This window comes from Sceloporus undulatus, chromosome 9 (assembly GCF_019175285.1).
Source record: "Sceloporus undulatus isolate JIND9_A2432 ecotype Alabama chromosome 9, SceUnd_v1.1, whole genome shotgun sequence".
Taxonomy (NCBI): Eukaryota; Metazoa; Chordata; class Lepidosauria; order Squamata; family Phrynosomatidae; genus Sceloporus; species Sceloporus undulatus.
The window spans coordinates 36,502,213-36,516,119 of record NC_056530.1 but is presented as its reverse complement, the minus strand read 5'-3'; the positions used below and the strand labels follow the sequence as shown (position 1 = coordinate 36,516,119).

Here is a 13,907-nt window from a genome sequence, read left to right as displayed (position 1 = left end):
GATGGTTAATCATCTTCTAGGGAGGCCTGTTGGAGCTAGCCTGCCTCTCTACTAGGATAATACATATAAAATACATAGCAATACAGGACATGATTCAATAAAACAGGCAACAAAAGAACATCAAATAGCAAGTGACAATTATGCAATGTATGGGAACGCTTCTCTGAACAGGATAGTCTTCAGCTATTTGAAGGGGTGTCATATTGAGGAAGGAACAAGCTTGTTTTCTGCTGCTCCAGGGAATAGGATGAGGAGCAATGGATGCAAGCTACAGGAAAAGAGATCCCATCTCAACATTAGGAGGAACTTCTTGACAGTAAGGGCTGTTTCGACAGTGGAATATACTGCCTTGGAGAGTAATGGAGTCTCCTTCTTTAGAGGTCTTTAATAATAAATAATAAAATAAAAAATTTATTTTTATACCGCCCTTCCCATGATCAGGGCGGTGTACAACAGAGGCTGGATGGCCATCTGTCAGGTATGCTTTGACTGAGAGTTGCTGCATGGCAGGGGGTTGCGCCATGCTTGCGTCATCATGGTGGCCCCCATGTGGACATGAGGTTCCAGAGCATCCGTTTGCTGCATGCTCCAGAACCGTAGAATCGGCGCCGGCACACTCCTTCTCGCCCATCTGTATTGGGTCTATAATTACGACTTTATTTCAATGGAGAAGTCTGGTTTTGCAGTTCTGAGTTTAACCACCAGAGGGCAACAAAATGAAGTCCTAAGACCACAAGAGGCACCCCACCCACCCAATCCTGCAGTGAAGCCCAGCAGCCACCAGGTGGCAGCACAAGGCAGCTGATGCACAAGGAAAGGAGACTGCTTCTGAAATGGCTTCCAGGCTTCGGAAACGTTTTGCAAAATGAGAGCCGGGTGGGGGTTTGAGCGGCAAGGATGATCCACATCCTTTTAAGCCATATCCACCTGTTCTCTACGCTACAGATATGGGGGAGCTGATAATTCATACGCTCAGTGGTGAGAAAAGAGCTAGAGGTGTACTCTGTGCATGCTCAGAGTGTCCTGACTGAGAAGTGATCTGAGGCTAAGTGATCTGAGCCTAAGTGATCTGAGCCTGGTTGTATTGCAAAAGACTGCAGGACTGGTTGGTCTACAAACGGACCATTGAAGGCCCTCAGAAACAGCATTTTCTGCACAGAAAATTTTGGCATAGAGCTTTTTTTCTGCACAAAAGTGCTGTTTTTCTCTGCAAATGGTGCAGAATGTCTCCAGTTGCAGAATCTTCTTTGCAGGAAACCATACTTCCTGTGCAGGAAATAGAAAATATTTACTACATAATAAAATATTTGCAGCTGAAAGTGCTGCTTCCTCTGCAGAAAATACAACCGTGTTTAGATTTTTTGCGCAAAACCACCATGTTCAAAATTTTGCACAGTATAAGTCCTCAACTGCAAAAATTCTCATCAGGCCAGAATTGCCCTCATTGGAGTTTCTTAACACTTGAAAAACAGGAATATTCTTTCCATCTTTAAAGGGAAAGAGGGAGACAAAGAGACAATTATTGTTGGTGCAATAATTAATGCAGTTATTGATGCAAAGAGACAATTGTTGCTGCTGCTGCTGCTGTTGTGTGCTTTCAAGTCACTTCTGACTTATGGCAACCCTAACGCAAATGGAGTTTTCTTGGCAAGGTTTGTTCAGAGGAGGTTTGTCACTGCCTTCCTTTGAGGTTGAGAGAGTGTGACTCGCCCAAGGGCACCCAATGGGTTTCCATTGCTGGGCCGGGATTCGAACCTTGGTCTCCAGAGACATAATCCAATGCTCAAACCAATACACTATGTTAGGCGGGTGATACTCGCCTCTCTTATCTTCCCCGCACAACCATGACCGTGGTTTTAAGGGCCGGCCCATGTTTGAAGCAACTGTGACATTTGTCCAAACTGGCAAAACCAGACCAGAACACGAATCCATTTCCTTGCTGCTAATAAAAACCAGAGGCAGAGAAAGGAAGGATCTGTGGTCAAGGCTTCCTGGCAACTCAAGAAAAAGGGTGTGTGTTTACGGAGTGAGTCACCAGCCAGACATCCTCATTTGTCTCAAATCTGGAAGGTCGGGCTGAGTCATTTTGTTGCAGAATTCGTAACCAAGTCCGGAGGAATGTGGAGAGAAAGCAATGAGTGAAAGCCTTCCTTCTCCCCAACTTGCGATCTGCGTGCCATTAAAGGGTCAGTTTGCATGCATGCATTGCTCAAGAAATGTGCATGGATGCAAGCCATAAGGCAGCACATTTTGTAAAAAGAGAGTGAATGAAATGGGAAGCCAAAAAGTTTGCATAGAAAAACAGCAACAGGACAATATTTCAGGGGAGGCCTTACAACTGGGAGAATCCCAGGAGCAAGAGGATAGGGAAAACCAGGAGGAGAAATGGAAGCTAGCCTAAACTGAGCAAGGGATTTGGTTCCAAAATCCATGGATATACAAGTCCCATTAAATACAATGGCATAGTCAATTGGTGTCCCTTATATAAAAATGGCAAAATCAAGGTTTGCTTATTGGAATATATATATATACATAGAGAGAGAGAGAGAGAGAGAGAGAGAGAGAGAGAGAGAGAGAATATTTTCAAGCCAAGCATCCATGGATAAAAAAAATCCGGATATGGAGGGCCAACTGTATTTGCAACTGACTTCCCATGTTTGTCCTGTTTGTATAAAGCTTTTTATCACTTACGTCTCGTTGTCTTCACTACAAAAAAAGTATTTTTCCAGTTCCAATGTGTGCATTTTTAATCTTGGCATCTTTTTATTTGCAGTTTTCCCACATCCGCGGGGGTCCTTCGCCCCTAACCCCAGCAAAAAGTGGAGGGACCACTGTGTACCAAGGTTATTGCATGCAAACCACTTTTGCATTCAATAAACTTTGATGCGGTTTGATGCAGGTTTGTCATCCCCGGACTAGATGAATCTTGGACCTGATTTGAGATGGTTTTTCTCTTCTTCTATGTGAAGATCAGGCCGCAGTTGGGTTTCCACCGAACGGAGATCCCTTGCTTTCGAGTAACGAGTATTTGCTGCCGATGCTGTTTTGGGGTCTCTGGCTTTTTTCATGGGTGAACGGCCAGCAGACAAGGGAGGCCAGCATGCAAAAGACAGGGAAGCTTCGAGAGCTGGGAACATGGGGGCAGACAGGGCAAAACAGTGTGTGTGTGTTTGTGTGTACACAATGAATGGATATTTGTGTGGCGTGTGGGCGCAGCTTAAAAGAATTCCAGTTTCCACAAGCAAGGGTGGTCCAAATGTAAATGCTCATGATAAGGTGAGAAAGCACACCCAGACCATAAATGTGGAACCAATGTGCTGGTTTCTGCAAACCAAGGTGTGGATCAATCCTTCCTTGCCTGGAAAGTGACTTTTTTTGGTCACATAAAAACCCCTTTTGTAGAGCTGTTTTGCATTCTCAAACAAAGCTGTTTGTCGTTTCAATGCAAGACAATGGGATTTAGGAAGAGGGCTTGTGTAGCCAAACCACAACAGAGTGTGGTCAAGATGGCAAAAGTTATTAATCCGGATGAAGAAACAAACCAGGGGAAGATGCAGCAGTTTGCTTTTGCCTGGTCCTGCTGAGAAGTGTCTGGCTGGGTTAATTGAATACCAACTACGTTTGCATTTTGAACTCCCTTTAGCAGCAATTGGACTCCTAGATCCCTTTCACACTTATAACTCTTGTTCAGCCAGATGTCCCCCATCCTATATCTACGCATTTCACTTTTCTGCCTAAGTGCAGTACCTTACATTTGTCTGTGTTGAAATTCATTTCGTTTGCTTTGGCCCAGCTTTTTAATCTATTCCTTTTGAATGTTGATCCTGTCTTCAAGTGGGAAGAGTGTTAAGTCGAAGTTGACTTAACAGCCAACAACAACGACAACAATCCAAAACATCCCATTTCCCTGCAGTGGGACCAGGGCTGGGCTGTGGGCACTAGAATGGGCACAAGAATCATGTGAGTTGTGCATTGTGGGTTGTGTCTCCGCTCCGGCTGCTCTTTCCACGGTCACTGCTCCTCTGAGATTACTCAGCTCTCCGGCCGCCTTGTGTGAGTCAATTCCTCGTGATGGAGCTCGCTCCTCCTTTGCCCGAGGCACCGCACCCTGGCAAAGGGGCAGAATGCCAGGCTGTGAAGGCACCAGTTGTGTGTGTGTGTGTGTCTAAGAAGTACCCTGTGACTTGCTGAGAGGCTGTAGGTCTTAATGTGAGTCTTTGGTTTCTGAGATACGGCTTGCAGCCTTTTTCTTTCTGGAATGTGCCTCTCCGTTGAGGAGGGTAAAAAATTCAAGTTGTAAAAAATTTTCCCCCGGGTAGAAATTTGTGAATTTTTGTTGCAGGGCCAAAACTTGGCAGGTAAATTCCTGTAACAGGGTAGAAAGTCAATATGAACGATTGCAAGGCAGAAGTTTATTAGGATACATTCTTTAGCAAGCTAGAAAATTAAACAGGGTGGCAATTTCAGGAGCATTTCTGACTTATGGGGACCCTAAGGAGGATCTGTCATAGGGTTTTCTTGGCCAGTTTCTTCTGAAGGGGTTTGCTATTGCCGTCCACTGAGGATGAGAGAGCGTGACTTGATCAAGGTCACCCAGTGTGTTTCATAGTTAAGCTGCGCATCATGGTTAAGCTGCACATGGAGCGGGAATCGAATTCTGGTCTACAGAGTCGTAGTCCAACACTCAAACCATTATGCCACACTGTCTCTCTTACAGGGTAGAAACTCAGTAGGTGAGTTCTTTCACAGGTTAGGATCACAGAGTTGGAAGAAACCCCAAGGGCCATCCAGTCCAACCTCATTCTGCCATGCAGGAACTCTCAGCCTCTGTTTAAAGACTTCCAAAGAAGGAGACCCCCTCACTCTCTGAAGTACCATCTTCTACTGTCGAACAGCTCTTACTGTTGGGAGGTTCCTCCTAATGTTGAGAAAGGCGGGATATAAGAAAATAAAATGATAAGAAGAAGAATAAGAAGAAGGAGAAGAACATGAGTCAACAGTGCGATGCAGCAGCTAAAAAGGCCAATGTGATTTTAGGCTGCATCAATAGAAGTATAGTGTCTAGATCAAGGGAAGTAATAGTCCCACTCTATTCTGCTTTGGTCAGGCTCCACCTGGAATATTGTGTCCAGTTCTGGGCACCACAATTCAGAAAGGATGTTGAGAAACTGGAGCCATGTGTCCAAAGGATGGCGACTAAAATGGTGAAGGGTCTGGAAATCATGAAGCCCTATGAGGAGAGACTTAGGGAGCTGGGGATGTTTAGCCTGGAGAAGAGAAGGTTAAGAGGTGATATGAAAGCCCTGTTTAAGTATTTGAAGGGATGTCATATTGAGGAGGGAGCAAGCTTGTTTTCTGATGCTTCAGAGACTAGAATGCAGAACAATGGATGCAAACTGCATGAAAAGAGATTTCAGCTCAACATTAAGAGGAACTTCCTCACAGTAAGGGCTGTTTGACATGGGAAGACACTCCCTTGGAGGGTGGTGGGGTCTCCTTCCTTGGCGGTCTTTAAACAGAGGCTGGATGGCCATCTGTCAGGGATGCTTTGATTTAGATTTCCTGCATGGCAGGGGGTTGGACTGGATGGCCCTTGTGGTCCCTTCCAACTCTATGATTTTAAAGGGATGGAAGGATTGTCAGGATGAGTGCCAGCACTTAAAAATTCCCCATGACACTTTGGTTGTGGCTTTGTGCCTTCAAGTCCTTTTCTGATTTATGGTGAATCTAAAGCAAACCTATCCTGTGGTTTTCTTGGCCAGATTTGTTCAGAGGAGGTTTGCCACTGCCTTCCCCTGAAGCTGAGAGAGTGTGACTTGCCCAAGTCCACCCAGTGGGTTTCATACCGTCATCCCATACCATTTTATTACATATATGGCAGCAAGTGGTATCTTTTGGAGTGGATCACTCCGCACAGACTCACGTCCTTTGCTGAAATACTCCAGTTGGCGTCCGTCGCCGGAGATGACAAGTACGATCCAGTCCTCTCAAGTTTTGCAGGAAAAGACCTGAGAGACCAAGAAATGGATGCATCAAGCAAAAGGAAACCTGATCTCATTTTGTTTTCTGCTTTAAGGCAGAATAATGTGATTAGTGTCAGTTGCCTCCAGCAGAAACTGCTCCGTCCTGAAAGAGACCAGTTGGATGGCCAGATCTCGTTCTCTTGGCTGCATACACACTGCAGAAATAATCCGGTTCGACACCACTTAAAGTGCCTTGGCTCAATGCTATAGGATTCTGAGAACTGTGGTGTGTTGTAGCCCTTGACCCCTCTTTCTGTTTGTTTGCAACATATATGATACAAAATAATCAAGAGTTTTTACTCTTAATGTGAAGTTGAAGGCTTTTCGGGTGATGTGGCCATGTTCTGAAATGCCAGGAACCTTTGTGCATGTTTAGCGGCCCAAAGGGCAGGATTTCATATCCAAAAAGAAACACACAAGAATCAGCACAAAATTTCCAGTTTGCCCATGCATTTTGAATTTAATGATGCTCTCCTTCCGCATCAGGAAGTTCCACTTTACTGCTCCACGTAACATAGAAGGTTTCGACCTTTGAATTAATTGATTTGGAACAATTGCCACTCCCTGGTTCCTTACTCAGGAGTCAGTGATGTGTTCAAATCGTGGCTTTTGCATGCGCAAGTGGAGGCATGTCCACCCACTTATTCTGACTGGAAGCGACAGGGATCGGCAGTGTAATATAACCAGACTTTGGGTCAAACCGAACAAATCTCTGTTGTACAACATCCTGTTTCCCAATGATTGACTTTCTGTTTCCTTTGTCGTTGCTGTTAAACACCCTGGAGTCGATCCCGACTCATGGCGAACCTGTGCATGAGACATCTCCAAGACTCCTTGTCTTCCACTATTCTTATAAGTTCTCCCATATTCGCACCCATGACCTCCTTAATAGACTCCATCCATTTAGCATGTGGTCTTCCTCTCTTTTGCTTCCCTCCATCTTTCCTTGCATTGCTGTTTTTTCTAATGATTCATGCCTTCTCACAGTGTGGCCAAAGTACGACAGCCTCCATTTAGCCATCTTTGCCTCCAGGGAAATTTCAGGCTTGATCCATTCATTCATTTGCTCTTTTTGCTGTCCACAGGATCCTCAGCTCTCTTCTCCAGTGCCATGTCTCAAATGAATTTATTATCTTTTGGTCCGTTTTCATAACTGTCCATCTCTTGCATCCTTACACGGTAAGGGGAATAGGGTTGCTTGTATGATTCTAACTTTCGTGCTTAGTTGCACATCTTTCTCTTTAGGAGCTTTTCCAGTTCTTTCATAGCTGCCCTCCCCATCCTTAGTCTTCTTCTGGTTTCTTGACCGTATTCCCCATTCTGGTCAATGTCTGATCCAAGGTATAGGAACTCTTTTACTATTTCTACGTCCTCGTTGTCTAGATCGAATTTGTGCAAATTCTTCCTGGGCATTACTTTTGTTTTCTGTAGGTCCAACAGTAAGCCTGCCTTTTGCACTTTCTTCTTTGACCTTCCTCAGTAGTTGATCTAGGTCTTCAAAGGGGCTGTGCAAGCCGTCCCAAATGCCTTCATCTTCGCCAGATCGGGGCCTTGGCAACTGCATGACGCAGCCCTGATCTGGCCTTTCTGCGGCTTTTTGTGGCTCCTTTTTGCACCATGGGAAGGATGCCATAGCCACCAGTGCTGCAGGTTTATTGCATTCCTTTGGCACTGCGTCATCAGTGATGGCTAACCTATGGCACATGTGCCACAGGTGACACTCAGAGTCCTCTCTGTCAGCACGTGTGCTGTTGTCCCAGCACAGAGTTTGCCAGAGTTTGTTACTAGAAAGCCAGAGGGACACGGCACTTTGCAATAAATAAGTGGGTTTTGGGTTGCAGTTTGGGCACTCGGCCTCTAAAAGGTTCACCATCACTGATCTAGATGCAGCTGAAAAGGAATGCCATGACACTGTACTCCATGTGGTGCGGCACACAGTGTCACACTGGCCTGAGGGCATGCATCATGTGGATGCCATGCCCCAATTCTGCCCCCAGGCCAGCCTTTCCCACCAGTCTGCACAGCCCCAAAGTTTTCTGCTAATGGTATAGTATCGTCTGCATATCATACATTGTTGATTTTCCTTCCTCCTATTTTCACTCCTCCTTCTTCTGTGTCCAAGCCTGCTTTGCTTATGTAATATGTTCTGTATACAAGTTGAAAAGATCAGGTGAAAGAATGCAGCCTTGCTTGACCCCTTTCCCAACTGGAAAATTGGCCTCTTTCCTCCACTTGCTTAAATCTGGCATTTTGGTGGTAGACAGCTCTTGAAATGGGAGCTTTTGCAACTTGCAGCTAGGATGCAAGTAAATTCAGCCCTCTCAATGACCTTTCTTTTCCCTGTTCACTTTTCTAGCCCTGAGAAGTGTGACACACTGAAAAACCCAGAATTCTTGCTGGGTTCACATTTCCTTGCAAGCTTTCACTACCCCTTTGCTTTGGCTGCCTACTTTCCAAAAGCACAACCATCATTTTAAATAAGAAATTTGGTGACTGATGGGAAATTTAATTGCAAGGATGGAGTACCTATTTGGGGGGCAACGGCTTCATTTTGAGTCCCCTCCCATAGCTACATCCCTGGTGCAAACGCAAGAAGGAGGCCTGTAAAAATGGTTGCATCACCATGTCTACTTTATTGAGGGAGACAGACAGACAAAGTGGTGAAGGAGATTGGCGAAGGGTGCGAGGATCCACAAGTTGCCCGAGGATTTTAGAGGTGACTTTCCCAAAGAACTGGATCCGGCCAACCAGTCTTACCAGTTTATGAGCGCCCTGGAGACACAAGGTGTGTGTACGTTGGGGGGAGGTTTGAAAAGGGGAAGGTGCGGTTCAGTGCAGACTCCAGATTCCTGGGTGGGGATGTAATTTGCCACCATGATTTACATTCTTGGGAAATGGTTTGCTTCCACAATCCCTTCGATTTGCATCAGGGCCTTCAATAGTTCAGAGGAAATTTATCTCAGCCTGTGCAAAAGACACACATTACCTGATAATAGAATCATAGAGTTGGAAGAGACCCCATCCAGTCCAACCCATTCTGCCATGTAGGAAGACACAATGACCAGACAGATGGTCAACTAGCCTCTCTTTAGAAACCTCCAAAGAAGGAGACTCCACCACCCTCTGAAGCAGCGTTTTCCACTGTCAAGCAGCTCTTACTATCAAAATGTTCCTCCTAATCTTGAAGTGGAATCTCTTTTAGTGTAGCTTGCATTCATTGCTGCGTCTCCTTGTCTCTGGAGCAGCAGACAACACGCTTGCTCCATCCTCAATGTGGCACTCTTTCAAATACTTGAACAGGGCTATGATATCACCTCTTAACCTCTTCTTCTGCAGGCTAAACATACCCAGCTCCCCAGGTCTTTCCTCATAATATACAGTATGGTTTCCAGACCCTTCATCATTTTGGTCACCCTCCTCTGGAACCGCTCCAATTCAATATCTTGGCTGAATTGTGGTGCCCAGAACTGGACACAGTATTCCATGTGAGGCCTCACCAAAGCTGAATAGAGTGGCACTATTACTTCCCATGATCTCTAGACACTATACCTCTATTGATGCAGCCTAGAATCGCATTGGCCTTTTTAGCTGCTGCAGCACACCACTGACTCATGTTTAGATTGTGGCCCACCAAGACTCCTAGATCCTAGTATTGTAGTCAAGCCAGGTGTCGCCCATCCTATATCTGAGCCTTTCATTATTATTTTTTTCTGCCTATGTGCAGTACCTTACATTTCTCCCTATCAAAATGCATTTTGTTAGTTTTGACCCAACTCTCTCATCTGTTAAGGCCATTTTGGATTCTGATCCAGTTCGCCAGGGTTGAGGAAAGATTAAATCGCCATGTGGAATTATGGGAGTGCGGGCGCCATTTTGTCATTTGCCTCGGGCAGCAAAGTTTCTTGAGCAACCAACCCCCTTGTTCTCCCAATAAGACAGCCCCAGGTTGCTCCTGCCAGCAAAGTGATTTGCTGACTCTGCCACCCCCTTATCAAACAATCTCCCAATATCCCTCCAAATGCAAACAAGAGATAAGAAATAGTGCAAATATTTCCCTAAACACAGACACAGAAACAGACAAAGACACACAACAAATGTTCCACCGAGAGTAAAGAGAGATGACAATGTGGCTTTTAAGCCCTCCGATGACACACCCCAGGAAGGCCGACCTAGAGACAGCAAGGTAATCCAAATATAAATTTACAAGAGGACAAACAAATAGAATTATTTGGACTTCACAAAGGCAGATGTATTTTAAAGGGGTGAGGTGAGATCAAGCTACATTCGGAGGGAGTTGATTTGGAGGACAGGTTTGCAAAAGTGCAGGTGGCCATCTTGTTGTATAGGAAGATCACTGTTGTAATGCAGCTAGGGACAGGGATGCCTAGCTGGACCTTACCCGGCGACTGAATGGATTCACACAAACAGATTCAGACAAGGTTGAGCATAATGCACATAATACCAAGTTTTCTCCAGGATGTGCACATTTTTCATGACTTCCAACCAGTGGCATCACTAGGGGAGTGAAGGGGGTACAGGTTGCACCAAGTGACATCCTAAGAGTCTGTTAGAAACATCTTGAAGGCACACGACGACAACAACAATTTATAATAAAATGTGTGTTTTGAGCATCTCAAGATAAGAGTTGGAGGTCACTGTTGTTGTGTGCCTTGAAGTCATTTCTAAGTTATGGTGACCCTAAAGCAAACCTATCATGGGGTTTTCTTGGCAAGCTCCTTCAGAGGGGGGTTGCCATTGCCATCCTTGGAAGCTGAGAGAGTGTTATTGGCCCAAGCATGACTCACCCAGTGGGTTTACATGACAGAACCAGGATCCAAACCCTGGGTCTTCAGAGTCTTAGTCCAGCACTCAAACCACCACACCATGCTGGCTCTCATTGTCATTGCACTATGGAAAAAATGTGGAAGGAATGGCAGAAGACACGGTAAGGATGATGTACAAGCAGCCCATAGCAGTGAATGCCAAACTGCCAAAGATATGTGAAATTAACTTGGCATCTCCTTGATTCAGAAAATTCTCTAGGAATCTCTAGGTCCTCCAATGCAACTCTATGGTTAACATCTGCCAGACGTTGATCATCGAATCATGCTGGAGGACCTACAAATGCCTAGAGAAGTGGTTTCTCTAGGCACTTCTGGGCTCTTTGGCACAACTTTACGGTCATCCTCTGGCAGAGTTGCTCAGGAAGACCTAGAGATCCCTTGAAATGACATATTGATCAAATTTGCAAATAACCAAATCCGCAAAAGTCAAAGCCACAAATGCGGAGGGTCAGCTGTACTTCTTAGAAGAGCTGTAGCCTGGGATTTTCTGGAGACAGAGGTCTTACCCCTTGCCAGCCTGGTTTGGTTTGGAGGCTGCCAGTAGCAGACTTTTGCTTCTGAAATAAATTTTGAGGTAGTTTTTGTGGAGGTTAAATCAGCCAGTCAATTGCATATTCATCTGAAATCCCAAACCCAGCCCAAACATGGGCTGATGGTCTCCAAACACCGTATCTGCCTTTTCCAATGTGGAACAGGACTCTCCGACTGAATGAATGCTGGCCTAGGGCCAATGTCAACCCGGTTCATTGATGGAAAAGAAACCCAAGAACCAAAGGTTGAGCAGCAAGGTAATGTGCATTCAGGCTGATATCACCTGTCCAAAAGCTTTCCTTCATTTGATCATTCTTGGTCTGCTACAAAGAGATCCTCTGGTTATAAAGCAAAGGAAACAACAAAAGCTTATTTTCCCGTTCCCTCCTTTGTTCTATGCTTTGTCTTCCCAACCTCTCTAGCCAAATATTCGATTCCATTTCCATATTATACCATGAAAACAGGTGCCCTTCTTTGAAGTATGTGATGTTAATCCATTTGGAATAGATGAGAAAGGATTCTGCTGTCTGCCTTGAAAACGCATCTGTCTTTTTCCTTTTGACCTTCAGTTCTTGGGTTTCCTTCCCGCTACTAAACTAAGCCGATTTCAGTCCGAAAAACCTGTTGATCTTGGCACAGGATTGTTGGTGATGGAGACCAAACAGTAGTGTAGTGGAAGCAGGGCTTGCAAGCACAACATTGCAGGACTTTTTGATGAACAGGAACAATGACATTATCTGCCTGAGTTTCAAAAGGTAAACCTGCCCAGTACAGGGTTTTCTTCAGAAAGAAATGGCCAACATGACATAAGAGAACTATGGGCCCGAACAGACAGGCCAAAATAAAGCTGCTTCGAGTCACTTTGGAGATGTGCTATTTAAATGACACATGCATCTTAAAAGGCCAGAAACTGTGCCAAAGCTGCACTCTAGTCCTTAGGACTGGAGCATGGCTTTGGCATGGCATCCAGCTTCTTAGGATGCATGCATCATTTAAACAGCATACCTCCAAAGTGACCTGAAGCAGCTTTATTTGGGCCTGTCTGTTCAGGCCATATGTTGTCCGCAACCTCTTGTTGATGATTTATTCCATCAAGTTGTCTTCAACTTATGACCATCCTATAAATGAGAGATCTCCAAGATCTTTGGTCATCAACAGCCCTATTCAGATCTTGAAAACTCAGGACTGTGGTTTCCATGGTTGAATCGATCTACCTATTGTGTGGTCCGCTTCTTTTCCTGTGGTCTTCCACTCCTCTTTTCCCGTGAGTCACATTGTCTCATGATACGTCCAAAGTACAATACCCTCAATGCAGCCATCTTTGCTTCTAGAGAAGGTTCAGGCTTGGTTTGCTTTCAGACCCGTTCCTTTGTCTTTTTGGTGGTCCTTGACATCTCATAAGGCTCCTCCAGCGCCACGTTTCAAATGAGTTGCTTTTCATCCTGTCGACTTTCCTCTATCCACTTTTCATAAAACTTGGAAATAAAGCACAGATGATTCTCATCTTGATGTTTAATGATATATCACCAACTAGGAGAGAGTTAAATGGGGCGAGGAGTATCCAGATCCCAGTGCCCCACATAGAGCCTGCTCACATGTCAGATGAGATAAGAACTCAGGGCAGTACATTCCAACAAGCCCAACGGTCCACAACCTGTCAAGACACGAAGTCAGTGGCCCATATGAGTTGCCTGATGACATTTCACACCTCGATGGGCAAAAATGAGGCGTAGGCAGGAAAGGGATGAGAAACGGAGAGAGACCGTCTTGTTCGCTCAGGGCCTTGGAAACTCTGTGAGCCAATGAGCTTCATCCGAAACCTAAATTTTAGAAAACGGAGCTCTGTTATTGGTTCATACAAACCTCTCCAGGCAGGTGGTACCTTGAGAGGCTGGACATGGAGAAGGTATAAAGTGACGCCGTTGGCCAACTTCTGAGGATAACCTCAGTCTTCTTCATCTCAAGAATATCTCTGCTACGTTTTTGGAGGTAAGTGCCTTTGCTTTCTCCTCTGAACTGCTTCATCGACAAAAAAAATAAGACTGGTGTCTTTCTCTGCAAAGTCTAGAAAATGGATATTCCAGATGTGAAGTTGAAGGCTTTCATGGCTGGCATCCATAGTTTTTTGGATCTCTTTTCAGGATTATTGTGCCATGTTCTAGAAGAGTTTTATTCCTGAGTTTCACCAGCATCTGTGGCTGGCATCTTCAGAGAATGCTGGCATGGAAGAGAGTAGGGTCATATAATATACATACCCCACTCCTTCCATGCCAGCATTCTCGGAAGATCCAGCCACAGATACTGGCGAAACGTCAGGAATAAACTCTTCAGAACATGGCCACATTGCCCGAAATACACATTAAAAACTATTCCAGATGTTGCTTTCTTGGGCCTTGGTTTGAACATCTGGAAGAAACCAGATGTCCTTTTTTCCCCTGTAATGGAATAGCAGATTACATAGTAGGTTGGGGGCAAACAGACACTGGGATCCTGTATTCTGTTGAGGGTG

At 45.1% G+C, this 13,907-nt stretch overlaps 1 protein-coding gene across 6 annotated transcripts in view; it reads left to right on the top strand.

Moving 5' to 3' along the window:
- The first annotated feature begins 2,099 nt into the window (after window positions 1-2,099).
- Window positions 2,100-13,907, top strand: part of LOC121915764 (protein S100-A4-like) — an 18,696-nt gene continuing 6,888 nt past the window's right edge. Inside the window, exons 1-2 of one of the 6 annotated variants that reach the window (XM_042440267.1) lie at window positions 8,674-8,808; window positions 13,270-13,387. Coding sequence is in view for 1 of the 6 variants with exons in the window: in XM_042440266.1 (XP_042296200.1) it covers window positions 4,125-4,151 (27 nt within the window). In the remaining 5 variants the exon portion in view is untranslated. Of the gene's footprint in view, window positions 2,187-4,063; window positions 4,152-8,660; window positions 8,809-10,186; window positions 10,207-13,255; window positions 13,388-13,907 lie in introns of those variants that run through there. The other 5 variants (XM_042440269.1, XM_042440272.1, XM_042440266.1 and 2 more) reach the window with 5 other exon arrangements.